This window comes from Orbicella franksi, chromosome 3 (genome assembly GCF_964199315.1).
Source record: "Orbicella franksi chromosome 3, jaOrbFran1.1, whole genome shotgun sequence".
Taxonomy (NCBI): Eukaryota; Metazoa; Cnidaria; class Anthozoa; order Scleractinia; family Merulinidae; genus Orbicella; species Orbicella franksi.
In genome coordinates, this window is record NC_138147.1 from 21,135,001 (window position 1) to 21,155,000 (window position 20,000).

At 38.0% G+C, this 20,000-nt stretch overlaps 2 protein-coding genes across 3 annotated transcripts in view; one reads left to right on the forward strand and one right to left on the reverse strand.

Annotated features, from left to right (window-relative positions):
* LOC145482671 (endothelin-converting enzyme 1-like) overlaps window positions 1-20,000 on the forward strand; it is a 434,574-nt gene that overhangs the window by 390,037 nt on the left and 24,537 nt on the right. The gene's annotated exons all lie outside the window — the stretch shown is intronic.
* The window catches only part of LOC145482693 (oxysterol-binding protein 2-like), a 157,658-nt gene that overhangs the window by 71,399 nt on the left and 66,259 nt on the right, over window positions 1-20,000 (reverse strand). For both annotated transcript variants that reach the window (XM_081461332.1, XM_081461333.1), the window contains 3 exons: window positions 4,593-4,688; window positions 4,367-4,492; window positions 829-928 (listed from right to left, as the gene is read on the reverse strand). In XM_081461332.1, the coding sequence (XP_081317458.1) occupies window positions 829-928; window positions 4,367-4,492; window positions 4,593-4,688 (322 nt within the window). The remainder of the gene's footprint in view (window positions 1-828; window positions 929-4,366; window positions 4,493-4,592; window positions 4,689-20,000) is intronic.

A 20,000-nucleotide genomic window follows, 5' to 3' on the forward strand; every position in this document is an offset into this window, starting at 1 on the left:
GATGGTGTTATGTAAAAGGCTTAGTCATTACTGCAGCAAACCATCTTGACACTACATGTACAAGTTCACTTGACATGTGCAAACAGTGCCGAGCTCAGAGAGGTAAAACTCACAAGGGACAAGGCACAACATGCTGCATAAAATAGGGATTAAATGAAGAGCCTTGTTGTGTCATGTCCCATAGGGACTAAGAGGTAAATAAAGAATTATTATTAGAGGATAAAGTAACTAAGTAAACAGTATTCTGCAAAACATTTTCCACTTAAAATTTTTAATGACTTGTCTATGTTGATACTAAAAATCAAACAATCAATGCTACTTAATTCACTTATATCTACACCTTTATTTTTCCCATGATTGCCTTCTCACTTGCAGCAATTGAACTCCCAGATACTGACATTTAAATACAACACTCAAACCGAATGGAATCGAACCAAGCATAAGCCCACAAGTAGGCATTGCAGACCTATTTTTCAGATGGATTGTGTTAGTCACATGTTCAACTGAAAAAAATACACACGCATGAATTATGAAACATAGCATATAATTATCTTCAAATATAATGTACATCAATGTCTTTCCACTGGTAGTGGAAGGCCATACAACCATAGTTTACTTAACTTTTTTAACAGATCAAAGGTTGCCCATCTTTGTGCTCTAACGATCTACTGTAAATTTCAGAACTTCTTCAAAACACCACTTAAACGGTTTGCTTGAATTTCGTCTGAGCCTTAAGAGTTTACAGAAATTTTGTTTACTTTAAATATCCTGTTCTCAATTTTTTTTTTGAATTACTTCAAACATTGTTGTTTGTACCATTAAAAATACCTTTCAGCCTTCTGAAGTTGTCCTGAACTTTTCTGACAGGTTGAAAGTGTAGAATACACTGTTCTCTTGTAAAGTGATTCATTACCACCACATCTCCTTCCTACAAAGTTGATAGATAAGTAAATCTTGATTATTTGCAGAATAATCACATGGAGTGAACAAAAAGATCAACATGCAATAAAAATCTTGGAAATAACCGCAAATCCAATTGTCAGGTGTTAACATTATGAACATTGCTTACACAGCTACTCAAACTCTACTGTGGAACTTGGTTCCAGAAAACACACACATACCTCATGGAAGATCACTGGAAAATTATAAAAGGGGGAGGGGAAGGGGGAGGAGTTCAAAAGAAGGAATTTCTGAAGGAAAGATAGAGAGAGATGTTCTTGAAGATCGTTTTTTCAAGGTTTCTTTTCTGAATGTGCTTGAAAACAAATGTCACCAAAAATCAATTATTATTACAATTACTGTTATTATTATCATTATCATTATCATTATCATTGAGTAATAATGGTAACTGAACTGAGTGGAGTGCAATTCGGTCTGAAATCATACATGTGATTTCAAAATCGAATGAGCATACAGCACGAGTTCGATTTGAAATCAGAAGTATGATTTCACAACAAAATTGCATGACACGAAGTTCAATTGCCACTTTATTAGATCCATTCTGAAATCGCACCATTTTATCACCTTAAATTTTAGATTTTGGTGTATTGTTCAATTAGCTGGTTTGTTGAAATATAGCAGAACCGGAAACGCCTTTACGGCTATTTAGTATGCAAAACAATGTCATGCGGCGAAAACTCATTCAAGCACGACAAAGTAACAAGCAGTTCTGAGACTTTTCGTAGTCTTTAGAGAAGGAATTTCAAGGTGCATCCTGTGTAATTCCACGATGGATTTCTTTTGAGTTGTAAAACTCCCTCGAGTGCACGATGCCCAGTAGATAGTTCTTTTCTTTTAAAGACCATTCGGCGGTGCTCTGCATGATTTTAAGGGATTCCAGCTCATAATCATGTCCCTTTCTTTTTGTGACCTCACCGTGGAACTTAATTAGGACCTTCAAATTCTTGTGGCGCCATTTGTTTCAAGATATTTTCAAGATAGCGGGACTGGCACCAGCTTCAGAAGACATTCGTTCATTCACTGTTTTGTGGAGCGGGGCATATTTTGACTATGTTTATTCACAGTGACAGAGTTGAGTTCTTGTGTTGCTTTGTTTGAAACTACCGAAAACCTGGAAACATCTACCTTCTTGAGATGGCTCTGAATTTGTTTTTGTGTGGTTTTTGTTTGTTTATGTTTTGCTGGACTCGGTATCACACAGATCTTGAGCAGATGTTGAAGACAAATCACCAAAATATTCGTCAAAATGGACACTGAAAGTTATAAACTTCCATTAAAGTAGGTTTTCAGTCTAAGGGAGCTCGTAATTGTCATTCAGAAACTGTAATTAATTAAATTTGTTGATTGTTTTGGAAAAAACAACAATAACAACAAAGTTTTGGCAATAATAGTTGCAAAATTTGCCACACAATGGCTTTTTGCCTTTCATGATAGAGTGCTTTTCAAATCTCATCAAGTCATAGTTCCCGCATCACTGTCACCTGAACTCTTACAGAAGATACACAAAGCACACCAAGGTGCAGACAGTAGCACACAAAGATGCAGTCAACCCATGCAGTCACATGCCATACCATCTAGGCCATGAGAAAGAGTGAGTGCAGATTTGTTTCAACTAAAAGGCAGTAATTACCTTGTGCTTGTGGACCATTACAGTGACTATATTGAACTTGAGTCTTTAAGAAATACATCAGCCTTCGCAGTAATACAAGCCATGAAAAGAAACTTCGCACCTCAAGCCACTGAATGTGGACTTTGCTGTTCACAAAGGATTCATAAGCAGTGTCAAGAGTCAAAGACTATGTTATGTAGACTCACAAGCAAGATGAACTGAAAGACAGAAAAAGCTCAGAAACAGATCATTGGGATGGCCCAGCACAGCCTGAAATTGCATCCACACACTCTGAACAGGAGCAGGAAAGACAACCAGCTAACCCTGAGCTGATGAGAGAAACGATCCATCAACCCCACATGCAATTAGATAGCGTACCACCTCAAGCTGTTGAATGCGGACTCCACTGTTCACACATGGAATTAGAGAGTGCACCACCTCATGCCATTGAATGTGGACTTTGCCCTTCACAACCGAATTGTAAATGGCCATCAAGATTCAAAGACTATGTTATGTAGACTCACAAGTAAGATGAACTGAACTCTAATATACTAGTATACTTATTTATTTATGATTATTCTTTCTAAGAGAGAGGGTGTTGCACAACTATTGTAATTAGCACCTCAACAGTTGTACCTTCGTTATTTGCACGCACCAATACATGTAATTATCATATCAGCATTAGCACATAATGCCAGTATTAATCTCTGGACAGGCTTAATTAAATATTCAACTTTGAACATGAAATGTAACGGTCAACATCATGACCACCTTAACAAACAGAGCGCTGACATCCAGTTTACCAAAGAAATTGAAGAAAATAGAAAACTTCCTTTTCTAGACTGTTCGGTAAGCTGCGACAACAATGAACTTCGAAGGAGGGTGTACAGAAAACCGACATATAGCAAGAGATTTCTTGACGAATCATCCTACAACCCGACTTCACACAACACCAGGACTATCAAGACTTTGACAAGACGAGCACAACTAGTTTATGACACACCGCACAGCTTATGTGACCAAAACAGATACCTGGAATGTGTTTTCCACAAGAACAAATGCAACGCCGACTTTTTTAGATGAAACATTCATGGACCTGCTAGAACTGATGAAGCAAACAGAAACTCGACACCTGTTACAATTGCAACTACAATGGCGACCACGACTGTTCCATGCATGGGACATGTGAGCATGTAAGATATAACAGAAACTGCTCACTACATTGATAATAAATTAATTATAATGCAAAGAAATGTTCTGAAGTCAAATGTCAGTTATTCACTTTTAAATCTAGCGTGAATGGAATCCATGACCTACTGAGCACCAGGCAGGTGCACTATCCACTGAGCTACAAGAACTTATGGAGAGCAAGGTCATTTAACTGAGTTCATATGTGACAGGCATCCTGCATACTGCTAGGATCAGCACAGACTATCACTTAAACTTTTGGAGCATCCTACATGCAGTCCCTATACAATCTGTATGGAGGCATACAGTCTGTTAAACCTTGATTTTGATGGTTTAAGTGAGCAAAACAACCCTCAGTAGGGAAAAAGAAGGTGCTTGTACATTTGACCACAATACATTGTAAACCTAACACAGCTTATTAGGCACACAGAAAGCCATACCTTTTGTAATATTTGCCCCTGTGCTAACGACATTGTGAATGCAAGGTGTGAAGATTTTATAGAACTTTCTGTACAATTTTATGAACATTTTTGCAAAAGATGATTATTGTATAGATGAGGAAATACACACCATCTCTGATTTCTCAAATAACATAAACACGATACACACCTGATCCACGTAAAGACTGCCAACAAGAATATTATGAATAGTAGTGATTGGTTTCTTCCATGTATAGTGATGCCCATCTGACTTGAACTTCACATGACAAATGCCAGTTGGGATAACCTTGAAAAACTGTACATAAATACACGTGTGTAAATTACTTGACTATAAAAAACTAATTATTAGGACATTCTTGTGTGGCAAATACCAGAAAGTAGACTTTTTGGAATACCTGTCCTCTGAATCTATTATCAAGCTTGTACTCCTGCCAGAAAACCCAGTGGTCAGATTCAGCATGAAGAGCTGAGATGGGTGGATGATGAGATACCTAAAAGAAAAAGCCAATCATAATATTACTAACTGCCAGCAGTAGTAAGGGGCCTCAGCCTTGGAAGCAATCAGTACTTGAGATGGTGACCTTGCAACATCATACCAATTTCATTCCCAGAAGCTGAGATCTTTTAAATTAGCACCAAGAAATTGAGACCTTGGAGAAAAATCAGGTGAGACAGCATAAATTGAGCAATTCCTTTTATGACATTTTATAATATAGATAGGACCCTGCGCACGCTCTGATTGGTCAAAAACCCATGTTTTATCAGAGTATAAAACATAGAAAAAGCTTGTTTTATTGTTTTACACCACATTACCTCTATTTTATTAGCCATGTATTACACTGTGATAAAACACTCCAGACATTTCAGAACACTTGAGAAATGTAGAAGGCACTCGTCTGTGGCTTGTGTTTTCTACATTTCCCTCATGTTCTCAAATGCCCATCGTGTTTGTCACAGTGTAATACATGGCTTAGGCTTCTTTATTTAAGAAATAGAAAACATGCGCCATGTTTCTATCGAGTTATAGAAACACAAGTGGAAGTTTGGGAGAACGAGAAATGCTGTGGGAACACAAGCCACAGGTGAGTGTTTCCACAGCTTTTTTGAGTTCTCCCAAACTTTCACCACTGTTTCTATAACTCGATAGAAACAAGGAGAACATGTTTTCTATTTCTTTTAGAAAACACTGCGAGAAAAAAAAAGGAAAACAACTTGTTGACTTTGATTATCAAAAGGTAAATTATCTTTGCTTGCACCATCATTACATCAACAGCTCGTGCTAGTTCTGTGTTTCTATCAAGCTATGGAAACATGATTTTTAACCAAATATATCGGCGAGCATATTTTCTTAGGGCTGTTTTCTAACTGTTAAATATTAACCACTCCAAGCCATGAATGTAACATTTTTGAGCTTGGTTACTAAGCTTGCCACCATTGCCATCTCGGCAAGTAAACATGGCGGACAGTTTCTGAATGAATTTTTCATTTATTTGGAAGACATCACTCCAAGTGCAGGATATACGTACATATTTGAAAGGATGGAGAATTTTCAAAATGACTGCTATTACCATTGGACCAAAACTCCATTCAAGAACTTGTATTCAATGCATCAAGAAAAATCATAAGTGCAGTGATTATGTTGATTGATTGACAGAAATTTATTTGGGTCAGGTAGCAGCTCTCGTAAGGTCTCACATGAATGGCTCAATGCCCTTTGAGAGGACAATAGATCAGAACAAAGAACAGAAACAATGCCCCCTTTAAGTCCCAAAACAATCACAGCTGCTGCAATAATGATAAATAGAATTTAAAGCTTATGAGAGCTACTGCACTTCGGATTTATTTTTCTTCAAACTCAAACTACTCATTCTTAGACGATGATGACAACTGTGAATGAAGTCAACAACAATAAAACAAAGGTACCAGATGAATTGATTTTTTCACTAAGTGTTTTGCTTGTTTGTTTTACTGCCAAACTCGATGAGTAAACTGATTCACGATCGATGTACATGTAAGCTTATTATTAAAACTATGCTGCATATGTGTAGGCAAATGAACAATTGCGTCTGTTTTCATGTTTTAGTCCGTGTAATTCTCTTTGATCAGCTCTGAAATTATACTAAAACAATTATTCGCCTCAGGCTCAGTGAACATTGGTGACCAATGTCACCAATCCTCGTTCTCTTTGTCTTTGGCAAATAATTATTGTTAAATATACACGTACATGTGGAACAATGTCGCAAAAATTATCAGAAACAGTCCTGGTGATGTGCAAAATGTAAGAATTTGAGATCAGGATTGTCACTAAGGGCTCTGGGAATTTCCCCAGCTACAATGAGTTAGAGCCTCCACTACTTTGATAGAGAACTGAACTTTGGAGACTGAAAAAATGCATCCCTGGCTAGTACAGTGATGATACACTTGTGTCCCCAGGATTTCGTTTTCAAATAAATGGCATGCAATGCATGCAGAGGCGATGACGTGTATGTGCTATTTCTAAAATTGTTCCAAAAAAATTGGAACATAAACAGACAGGCTGATGGTTAAGCTTAATCAAAAGTAAAAGTAAGATACAACATCTGTAGGAAGTAGCTGTGTTGTAAGTAGCTTTGCATAGTTGGGTTTTGAAAGTCCAAGCTTACTAATGTTCCCTTTGTTCAATTGTTCCTCTTTGAACTGAATAATGCAATTCACCTTTTTCCCTTTTGTTTACTTTTTGAAGTGACTGGCAGTGAGACTTAAAAATCTTTAAGAAATAAAACAATGTAAAAGAATATTGTGATAGAAAGCCCTGAGAGAAATCCAGTGGTGGATCCAGACTTTCACCAATACAGTTTATTTCATGTTTCACAGATAAGTTCAGATATTTCAGTACTTATACACTGTTCTGGCAGTACTCATTCAACTGAATTCACCTTAAGACCGCAAAAAGTCCAGGCTAAACAGTGCTCCCCAATACGTAAATTTATTGTTGACCCTTGACCTATCGCGTGTGCAACTTGCTTGTAGATCTAAAGTTGTATGTATAGATGATGTGTTCATATTATCAGTTTGCCGGTGAGCGCAAATTTCTCCGATATTGCATAAAGCACAATCCACAATAAAAATCTTCTTCTAAACGCTGAAACTAAAGACACTCTGCGGATCCTACAAACTGCAAAAGACAGCCGCAAAGGATAAGTTCCTAGTTCCCCGAAACCAAAGATGGCAAATAAACTCTTTCTGCTGATCCTAGAAGCTGCAAAGAAATGAATAAACTTGCATCTCTCCAGATAAAGTGAAACGTGTTGTTTAAAGTACATCAACAACATACGCAAACTTGAAAACAACAAACAGTATTTTCACCGTTTCTCTCTGAAATCAACACCTTATCTTGAAATAACAGACATCTGGCAATGCTAATTACCTCACCGGAAATTAATTTGTTGTTTTAACCTTATACCTGTTTTTAATGAACCTTCCTATTGATTTACCACTGACAAAACCATTATCTATTGTTTAATCACAACCACTCTTCCGTAGAGAGAAAATGTAAAATACCACATTTGTAAAACTTTACAAAAAACTAAAAACTGCAAATAAATTGTAACTTGAATTCATTGTCACTACTGTAAACCTTCTGTTTTATTACAAAAATAACCTGTTTTCCATTGTGAATGGTTTTCAGCTGAAAATCCTGTGGTTAAATCACGTCTTCCGGACTCTTCTGGTTGTTTTTCACAAGCCAAACCTAATTTGTGCTCTTATCATGTGTGACAGTTATAAGCTGTTTTCATTACAGCAAAAGGATTAGTTCTTCAGCAAACTACTTTTTTTTAAAGTTGAAAGATACATTGCATTGCCTCCAGGTAAAATATAAACAATAGCATAAACCAGAACTTCCCTCTCACATCACTTGAGTATTTTTGGCTTTCATGTAAATGTTGTGTAACCGAACGGCTGCTCTGTTTTCCATTAAAGAGACCATAATCTAAGCTATAGTAACCAATTCTGATCAAAGCAAAACCTTCAGCTAGCTCACCTTTTCATTACACTATTCCCCATTGCTTCCTGCTATCTCAACTGGTTTCAAATATAAATGTTGTGTAACCCAACTGCCGCTCTGTTTCTACTTAAGACACCATAATCCAAGCTACATTAACAAATTCTGATCAAGAAAAAAACTCCAGCTAGCTCACCTTTTCATTATGTACACTTTTCTCCATTGCTTTCTTCTATCTCAACTGCTTTCACAGTGAACTTCTTCAATGCTTTTCTCCAATTCTAGTTCAATTTCACAAATATTTCAGCCCACAAATATGTTTGCTCACCAATACGTAAATTTCATGTAGACCCTTGACCTATCGCGTGTCCCACACACACAATGCTCTTCTTCTAGTACAATTTCACCACTATTTCAGCCCAGATATATTTACTTTATATTTACCTAAACAATGCTAACCAATACATGTACGTAAATTTAATGTAGAACCTTGACCTATCGCGTATCCCACACACATAAGTTCAGTTCAGATATTTCAGTGCTCATACAATGCTCACACAGCGCTTATTTACTACCTCCCAGACTGTATTTCCCTTCCAGAGCGGCGAATCGTGCGCGACATAAGCGCAGCACGACAAAAGCTCTACGCTGCCTATCCAAAAGAATGCGATGCCTGCCAACATATAAGCTCTGACTACGTCATCGCTTAAACAAAATCCACTCCCAAATCTTCATTTAAAAGCTGAAATTAAAAGCACTTCACTGATCCTACAAACAGCAAAGGAAAGCCGCAAAGTACAAGTTTCTCTCTCTGAAATCGACGCCTTATTATCTTTAAGGATATTTGGCAACGCTAATTACCTCACTGAAAATCAATTTGTTGTTTTAACTGTATACTTGTCATATCGATTAAAAGCCCTCCGCTGATCCTTCAAACAGCAAAGGAAAGCCGCAAAGCCTTCACCTATCACCTGTGCGACTTACTTGTCCATCTAAACTTGTATGTATGGAGGACATGTTCTTATTATGAGTTTGCCTGTGAATGCAAATTTATCTGATACTGCATAAACCAAAATACACCCCCTAAATCTTCTTTTAAAAGCTAGAATTAAAAGCACTCCGCTGAACCTACGACCAGCAACTCCCAGAGTGCATTTCGCTTCCACAAAGGGATAAAAAGTGCACGACAAAAGTGCGACGGACATAAGCGCAACGAAATCACTATCCAAAGGAATTTAGCACGCCAGCATAAAGCGATGACATCACACCATACGTCATCACTTAAAAAACTTAAAGGAGAAGGTCACTCCAAAAACCGTGTATTTTTTCCATCACCAATAAAAAGTTCACATTGAGTTGAGTTACTCGCTGTTGTTTTAGCTTCTGAAGTGGATGCGATCCCAGTGAAAAAGAAGTGAAAAGTTCGACACTGGGAGCCGCCATTTTGAAAGGATCTTGAAGGCCAGGCCGCATCTCCATGATGTCATTCCGTCCGAGAGCGTGTTTGTTCTTTTGAGCTTTAGTATGGCTGCTCTTGAAGCCAGAAAGTGCTAGTGATTCCACGGGAGATAATAATCAAGTTGAATTGAATGATCAGTTGGAAAATGCTTTGAGGTGTACTTGTGAGAGATGTACAACCATACCGACACAAAGACAATGTGTTTGTTGCTGAGAACAGCCGGAGTAGGTCACAAAGATGGAAGGTACATTTTGCGGTACAATTACAATGGACGCAGTTAGTGGAAGAGGAGCTTTATTTTTAATTGTAAATTGCTCTCAGAATTGAACTGGTGGCTTAAATAAATCCCCAGTTTAGTGCTTTTGATCTGATTTCTCTTCATTTTTCTGTTACTGGCGGTTCAATGCGGAGGGAGTTCTGGAATCAGAAACTGATGAGTTTTCAAAGGTGTGTTTAAATTGGGCAGATGCTTTCCACCTCACAAGTCTGTGTTTTTACATATGAGATTTGGATACTTCTTGCTCGTGCTCGTACATGTTTGCCTAGGTTACTTTACACTTAATTATGGACTACGTGGACTCTTGTGAAATACGCAATGACTTTACATGTAAGATGCAAAGTGAAATCGACATCTTTGACGTGAAATGTGATATTGACGACATTCCTTATCAGTACCTAAGATTTTTTGTGAGAATTGTAATTTGTATTGTTGGAAAGCTAAGCATATGTAATAAATTTTGGATACAAGAAAAAAGTATATACAACTTTTACATGCATAAACCAGCAGAAGGAAAATTGACTCTGCAAGTGTGTTTTTCGTATCGCATGTGTCATGTTTACTGGCATCGTTACTCGACAAAGCATGCAGTAAGATTACAGCTTCATTTTTTTACAGTAGCACTGCTTTCATTAGCAACTGTAATTCCCAAAAATGATGTGAATGAAAAAAAACGTCCTTAATTAATGATGAATTGTGTTGACAAAATTGAAAACAAATTGCAACACATTTCAGACAAAATATTATTTACATGCGGATATGGGATTTCACTATCAGGACTTGTTATCAGTAATTGTCGATATATAGATAGGACTGATGTACAATTAACTACTTCTTCCAATGTATTTCAAATCAAATTAGACAACATTTAAAATTTGTAAGTATTTTAACTCATCCCTGGCTGTCAAGGCCGATTATTAAACACGCTCTAAGTTTTCGGCTCACACAAAAGATTTATAAATCGAAAAAATGCTTTTTCAGTAAAAGAAAACCGAAGCGGGTAAGTCTCACATGTTATTTTAAAGAAATCTGCAGGGCATTTGAAGTTCCCATGGTACCCTAAGAAATTTAATAAATTCACCAAAAAAAAATGTGTGCAGTTGCTATGCATCAATGAACACAAAAACACAAAAAACCTTGCCCCAGTCTATGAAAAATAGTGAATCAAAGCTTGCAACATGGAAGCTTTTTTATAAATACTGGTCAGACTGGTAAATGAAGAATAGAATTTCATTCAGCCATTTTCCTTGTTATTATAGAAAAAAGCGGCAAACTGATATCTACATGCAAAACCCGTGATTTACGCCGTTTTAGCATCTTTTCATGAAAATGTATTAAGCCTGAAGGGTTGAACATTTTTGGCGACTAAAATACTTGTGCTGGTGACCAAACCTGAAAACTTAGGGGCCAGCTGGCCCCAAGGTTTTTTCTTGAAATTTGAGTCCCCATCTAGCGAGGAGCTTCAATTTTGTGCGCAGAAATAAGATTTACGAAATCAAGTCAACAACAGTTCTGCCGGCTAAAAATATTTTTTAAAAAATGAAAAGTATAACTGATAGCTGCCTCTTTTCGTTCCTTGCGATGCACTGTTCACTTGCAATGTGTGCCTTTACAAGGGCCTTCTGTTGAAAAATTGTCGGAAAGCATTTTTCAATGACCTACTTCTTGTGTTTCCACCCACAAGCTCAAATCAGTATTCAGTTTTGAAATAGTTGTCTGTGAAATGCTCATTGCACACATGGACATTTTTGAGTTGTTTTGGCAAGAATCTCTCATCCCCACATAGCTGTTCGAACCACTTCTTTGGCAATTTTTTGATCCTTGCAGGCAAATTAAGGAAAGTCACTCCTCTTTCCCTATCCTTTTTGGTTTGGGTTTTACAGCCCGGGGCCCAACATTTTAGCTCACAACTGAATAAACGAATTTAGAACAGAAAAGGAGAGCTTTAGCCTTTGAGCTTCGTGCCAATTCGGACTGAATGACATCACAGAGATGTGGCCTGGCCTTCAAGAACCTTACAAAATGGCAGCTCCCAGTGTCAAACTTTTCACTTCTTTTCCCTTGGGATCGCATCCACTTCAGAAGCTAAAACAATGGTGAGTAACTCAACTAAATGTGAACTTTTTATTGGTGATGGAAAAAAATACAGTTTTTGGAGTGACCTTCTCTTTTAAGAAACTACTTTCTGAACAGCATAATATCACGAAAAAAGTGGAACATGCTAGTCATAAATTCTTTGCAGTTTTTCTGCATGTTATTGGACTTGATGGAAATGCATTACAATGATAGCCTTACCTGAACTATTACCAATGTAACAGCTAATTTGGATAATGCTTGTAGGGTATAAAATATTGGTACAGTTGAACCCTGTTAATTTGAGCCCTCAAGAGAAACAACAGTTCAAAATAGCAAGGGCTAAGTGTCAATAAATATAACTATTCTTGAGCACTTGTGTGATAAGAGATAGCTATATTCCTCATGGGGAGTGGAAATTCCAGAGGGTGGACAGAGGTCAGATAGTCCTCTCTCTCTCTGTGGGGGTGGGCAGGGTGGGGGGTGGAGGTGTGGGCATTTTCTGGGATTGCACATTGTTGCTCCATTCCCATGAACACCAAGACCTCAAAAATCATGTTTAACTAATTGCTGTTGACAGAAACTTTGGGAAGATTAACTTGGGATGGTTTGGGTAACCAATGTGAGCTATGATTGGTTGATGGTTGCCTTTGGAAACCATCAATCAATCATAGCTCACATTTAGTATCCAAACCATCCCAGAAATGCTAGTGGCAAAAGCTGGCATTCGGTCTCCCTAAACAGGGTTCAACCTTCTGTCAAGGGCTATAGGGTTCTTAAAAGTAACAAATATGAGGGTTCCCAAAAGTTGGATCATGTATCTTGTGGAGGCCTCAACCAATATATTGGTGGATACTTGACTGGGTATTGGTCATTTTTTGATCGAGTAAGTATCGGTCAATAAAAACTGTATCACTCGAAACTCAAACAAGCATCAACCAATAGTCCACTTAATGATGCTCAAAGTGTTGGTTGACATATTGAACGTGATACTGTCAGTGGCATACTTGCCAACTATCAGACAATGATATATCAGTCGAATGTCGGTCAATGTTTCGTTAATACAATGAACAAAAGACTAATATTTCCTTTATTGAATTTTGATTAAAATTTAAGTAATAATAAGCCATGTGAGAAAGGCCAACCTTTGTGCTCGATTTACAAAGCTTTGCAGTTTATTCATGGAGAATATGTTTTGCTGACCTCTCTTCTGAACATCTTTTATCCGTTTGCTGACCTGTATTTACTAAAAATAATCTGACTGGATACTGTCAAAGAAGTAAGTTCTTTACACTGTAACTTACATCACATGCAGCTGTAAATTGACCTCATGTGTGTATGTACTGATCGTCTTGGTCTTCAATGTAAATGTGTATTGCTTTCTTTAGATCAAATAATTAAACACAAAATTATGTGATTGGCATAGCCCAGTTGGATTATGGTGGCTAATATCCATCTTTATCTAACAAACAATGACTCTTTCAGTGTGTGGTGCAACTTGAACTGACAGTTCAAACCGAGAAATACTGGCTTGTGAGATACTTGTGAGATACTTGTGAGAAACTTGTGAAAGCTGTTTGTGGTTTGTGCTAAAGCTAATACGATTTCGTTTCGGGTTACACCACAAGTATTTCACAAGTACATATAGGTAATCATATGGTTTCGAGTTCAATTTGAAATTAATTTGCATGAGTGAGTTTTTCAAAAAGCTGAAATTGCATGACCCACTTCGGCGAGTGTAATTTCACCTTTTATAAAAACTCACAAGTGCTAATTAATTCCAAATTGAACAAGAAAAACCATATATTTACTTATTAATAATATAAACATGAAAAATTCAGGTGGGAGGAAATGCCATAAGATCTTTCTGGAAGCAAATTTTTTTGATTTGAGAAAACTTTTTTCAGAGTTTCCGCACTAAATTTTTGTCACTATTTTCCATATCATTCGCTTAGAAAATTTCCTACTTTCTTTCAGCCAATCATAATCTAGAATTACGATGTGTAATTTGTACTGGTGTTACACTTTTTGCACTGCTCTCAGCCAATCAGAATCAAGTAATTTTTTCATGTATATATTACACAAGTAAATCACAAGCCAGTATTTCTTGGCTTGAACTATCAGTTTGGGTTGCACCACACACTGAACAAGTCATTGTTTGTTAGATAAAGATCGATATTAGCCATGAGTATGGAAACATCAATTCGAACTATACCAGCTCGGTATCGGCTGTCATTTCAATTTCATCAAAGCCAAGGATGCCTAGTTTGAGGATGATTTTGGAATATGGTGTTTATGTTTGATTTAATGAACCTCGATTTAATGAAGTCGCTGGGAACTGGCCAAATTTGTTCGTTAAATCGAGGTTTCATTATATCGGAAACCTCGATATAACGAATTTGAGGGGAAACGACCAAAATGTTCGTTATATCAAGGTCATAGTTAATGATTGATTTGTAACACAGATGACTTCTGTCACACAATTCAATGCAATTTTTGTCACCCAAGGAGGTGCCGCGTTTTGAGATGCAGTTCATTAAGCATGGTAGCTTTCAGTATCAATTATTTTCACTTTTGAGCAGACATGCAGCTTTTGTTTACTAAAGTGCAACACTTTCAGAGTAGCGATTTAAAAATGTTGCAGCATGGAGGTTATACAGAAAATTGTCTATGTAAACAAGGAAACATTATAATTCGTTATATCGAGGTAGATTTTACATTTGGGCTTCCGGATTATGTTCGTTATATTGGAGAATTCTTTATATCAAGGTTCTATTCCATACATTTTACTGTAACTTTGGCCGGAACATAGAATATCATTCATTATATCGAGGACTTCGTTGAATAGAGGTTCGTTAAATCGAGGTTCCACTGTACTTGCATTAACTCTTTGTGCTATTTCTGCTTACTAGTAAATAAACATTAGAAATCAGTGCATGAATTGATGATAAATGCCCTCTGCAGGATCTGTCCAGTGCTTCTAATCTTTCAAACACTATTCCTTGGTGCATTATAACACCAGGGCAGGAAAAAATTTTGAAATCCAGTTTCAGTTTCGAAATCCAGTGAATTTCAGTTTTCATTGTTCCCATTAAAATATTACTTGCCCAACAGGAGTGCAATGTTTATGCCTTGACAACTAACAAGACTACAGGGGCTAATTAAACTTGTCCATTGGACCACCAAACTTCCATTTTCGCTTGCCCAAGAGGTCTGATTGCCCAGGGCAAGTAAATTTTGCTGGGTTTTTCCTGCCCTAAACACAAATTTAACATGGCAGGATTCCTTGATAAGATAAATTGATTTCCACTTAAAGTACTTCACAACGGGTGACCCTAAAAGCCGGAATGACAGAACGGCGGAATGGCAGAATCACAGAACGGCGGAAAATGACCCCAAATCCTAAGACGGAATTGCAGAATGGTGGAATGGTGGAAAATGATCCCAATCCTATGAGACGGAATCGTGGAACGACAGAATGGTGGAAAATCCCCTGAAAACCTTAAAGACGGAATGATGGAAAATTCCCATGAAATCCTAAAAGGGAATGATGGAAAATCACCCAAACTCTTAAAAGACAAAATGACAGAAAATCACCCGAAATCCTACAAGAAGGAATGACGGAAAATCACCCGAAATCCTAAAAGATGGAATGACGGAAAATCTCCCCAAATCCTAAAAGACGTAATGATGGGAAATCACCCAACATTCAAAGAGGAGTTAGAGAAAGTGAAAAAAGGCACAGGTTTGTGAAACGCCCCTCCACGTGTAAAATAATAATTTCTTTTGTTGTTAAGAATTTGTTATCCTTTAGATTTCTACTACCAATTCTCATGTAGCTTTCGCATATTGCCGTCGAAGTGACAAAATCGACAATCTCCAAGTGAAGGGTTGTGCCACTCCGTCATGCTGTGCAGACAAAGTGAGGTAAATTCTAAAAGCTGCAGATCAGTGGACAATCACCACAAATCCTAAGAGACAGAAAGTCATGAATTTGCTTTATTGTTCAAAATTGTTCAAAAAGTATCTTCCATGAAATATATTTCAATTCAGTGGGAATTGAATAAAATTACTGTAAACATAACATCCGGGACATGTCAAGTGCATGACAGATTTGACAGCTAGCAATTTTTCGCAGATCTGTGGCTCTTAGCATTAGCCTTTTAGATCGGCTTTGTTTTACAGTATTTACAGTTCCCTCTTTTGGGATATTGGGTGATTTTCCATCATTCCATCTTTTAGGATTTTGGGGGATTTTCCACCATTCGGCTGCTCCACGATTCCGTCTTTTAGGATTTGGGATCATTTTCTGCCAATCCGCCATTCCACGATTCCGTCTTTTAGGATTTGGGGTGATTTTTCGCCGTTCCACGTTCCGCCACTCCGTTCCATCATTCCAGCTTTTAGGGTTGCCGCTTCACAACCACAATAAAGCACAAATTCCACCAAAGGCACAGACTCAAATGGCTTTTACAAATGTCCAGGGGACAGCAAGGACAGGGATATGCAACTTTAATTGTAAGTCACCATGTTTACAACACATGATACACAATGTCTCATCTTGGGTTAACCTATGTAGGTTGCACTGATGATGAGACCACCGCCATAAACAACACAAGTGAGAGCACATGGTCCTCAAACACGTTTTTACACAACTCAACAAGCACATGTGCAGCATTCTGGGATACAAAGAACGTGGAATGGAATGGGGTTAAAATAAAGAACAATTGTTGAGGATTAGCCTCAACATCCTGAAGGGTAGGGTTGAAACAACCCAGGGTATTAACAGTCTCATTAATAATTATTGTATCTTGGGAGTTTATAGTCAACCACTTGACAGTTCAAACAGCTGGATAGTTCAATGCCAGTAAGGTTTGCAGCACCCTTCTTCATGTCGATACTTCAAGGAAGGACAGACAAAATACCTCTGGTGGCCCAAGCAAAGAGCCTCAGTTCCACGCTGCAAATCCATTCAGAAATTGAACCTGTTCTCTGATTGGACATTACATGCAGTGAGATATAAAGAAGCTTTTTCATTGATTGAGTAAAGAATCTAGATGCCAAGCCAAGAAAACTGGTTTCTTGTGTGCTTTTCCAAATGGTCACAGGTTCAAGTTCCATTCTGACCACTGGCTGGTGTTGGTTATAGATGGTATTGAACCAACTACACAGATGATTTCGGCAGCACTGAACACCCATCCTCCTCCACTCAAGCGTTTTCCTCCCTTAACCAGCTTTTTCAATTCCTTGTTTTACAAGCCTTGCCTGACAAGGACTGCCCACCCAGCAGTAAGATGACATTTTTCGGGGTTCTTCTGGACGCTGTCAACATGACAATGTCAGTAACACAGGAACAGCATGAATCTTTTTCAATGGTTTGCTGAAAGCATTACAAGACCAAACTGAAACTCGCAGTATTAATCTCACCTCGGACATTCAGTGGTGAGCCACCTTTCTTGCGAGTTTCATTGCCCTGTCATCATTAACACTTGTCCTTGGTTGAACAATCCCATTTCCCTGTCTACGAACATGTGTCCCTTTGGTACAGGTTTCTTCAATGGTTGCCACCTGCACCTTTTTTCTCTCTTCCCAGAGAAGTACCTCATCAGCTCCTCACTCACCACATTTTCAGCAGACTATGTTGCTTCCAAATACTTATCAGATATTTAAAAATAAAAGAACCACAGCCAGGATAAAACAAAAAAGTTGTAAAAATGTTCACTGGCTATAATTATATATAGTGAAGTGAAGTGAAGTGAAAGACTTTATTTAATGAGGGTGACCCGTGACAGTAACTTAAGTTACTGATAAACTTGGGGCCCTCAGCTTAAAATAATTAGAATGCTAAAAGTATATTATTTACAATAAAATGCTAAAATACGATATTATTTACAATAAAATACTTAATTAAGTTACTATTAAAAATGGTTACAAATAATAGTAAGAAACTTTCGAGCCTTCAGCTATCAGACTACAGCCTTCAATGGATAAAAGTGGAAAAATGACAACTAACAATATTGTATAGAATCAAAGTGCTCTGTGAGCAAACTTGTGAATTGAAGAAGTGAATAAAATTACCGTATTTATTCACTTATAAGGTGCACTCGGTTATAACATGCACCCTAAACTTTCAAAGACAATTGTGACAAGCAAAATGAAAATTTCACCTAAGTAACCTGTTATAAGGTGCACCCAGAATTACGGGAAATTTTGTTGACCACGTTCCCTGTACTTACAACAATTTGCTTCCAAAAGTTACTAATTACGGTGCTTTCATTCTCAAAACAAAAGCACAGTCACACATTACAAACAATAGCAAAAGTCACACATGGACAATAGCATAAAAGTCACACTTTTCAATTCACTAGTCGTCCTTCTCAGGAAACTGTTTTAAGTTATGACTACTAGTTGACCCGTTTTTCCATTTATAATCGATACTCATCTGACAGATCTTTCATTCATCATTTGCAAAACTCATCTTAATCTTCGAGCATTCATTCAGCGTACTGTAAATTTTCAGTAATTATGCCAAGCACTCGTCGTCATTCCTATGATCTAAACTTCAAGTTGAAGACCGTAGCAGAAGCGGAAGCCGTGAACAACAATCATGAAATTGCTTGCGAATACGGCATATACGAATCAATGGTCCGTAAATGGAAAAACCAACAGCATCTTGTTCTCCAGCGAGTTAAAGATGACTGCCAAGATGACTGCCAAACGTGCCTTGATGGGTCACTACAACGTTCGTTCATTCGCGAAGGCGTTTGTCAGCTGCGAATTGAGGTGCCCAGGAGAATGCAGGCTTCTGTACACAAAAAGGCCTGGATGGACAAAGAGGTTTGTTCTTTTTCCTTTATCATTTTCAGAGTATTTAATAGCGACCATGACAAGTTTCTCACACGATTTGTAGTCAAGTTTGCCTCATTTAATGGGAGCTAGGTTAGGAATTTTTTCGATTGTTTCTGATGTCAATCATTTCAAGCACATGCTTTTAAGCACGTTCGCTCTTTGCTGAAATCACCTCAGCTTTGTATTATGTCCACGCCAATAGATTAGTCCAGTGTTTCAGTAACACAACTTTTAATCATCAGCAACCATGATGATCCGAACAACAACATGCACTTCGGAAAACTAATTAAAAAATGTGAGTCCCGTATGTGACACCACTGACCTACACGTATCAACATTACATCTCTCACTGCGTAGTTACAAACAATAATTAAAATCATGGTGGGAAAAAACAAAGACAATGCTAACAGCAAAACGATGAAAACAACGGAATCATGCAATCCCCTGCAGTATGAAAACGAATGGCTATATAAAATATATTAACTTGGCTACAAAGGTTCTAATAATTAGCAGAGTTTTTTAAGTCATCACATAGTGTTTTATGCAGCCAGGTTTCTTGATTAGTCTACCACTGCGGGAGAATAGGGTGGTGAGGGGGCAGGTTGATCTGCTGCTGCAAGCGTTGCGTTGTCTTGATTACCATTAGTTTCGCTTGGGTGTGCCTGACTAGATTCCTCTTGGGGTGCTGAGGTTGATGCGGGTTGACAGACCTCCAGTCCTTCGAAGTTGAGTGGCACTTGCTCATCGGCGGGTGCTGGTTTGGTGTCAGGTACGGTACTTCTTGGTAGGTCGGGTAGCTTCTTGAAATGGGAGCTATTGCGGGTGACTTCTTTCTGATCAGTTGCTTGCCTGGTGGTGATCATGGAACCTTTGACATCTAGGATTGTGTATGGTACAGGTTTGAAATGTGGACTGGCTTTGTTAAGCCTTCTCTGTTTCACCAGTGTGATATCTCCTGCATTCAGGTTGTGTAGCTTAACCTGTGGTTTCTGGTCAGCGTAGGCTTTCATCTTTGCCTTTGAATCCTTGTCCTTCTGCATGGCTTCCGTGTCAGGAGTGGTTTCCATGGTGGTAGGGAGTTTAATCCTTACAGTTCTGTTCATGCATAACTGATAAGGGCTCTTCCCAGTACTTGGGTGGGGTGTGGCTCTGTAATTGGCTAG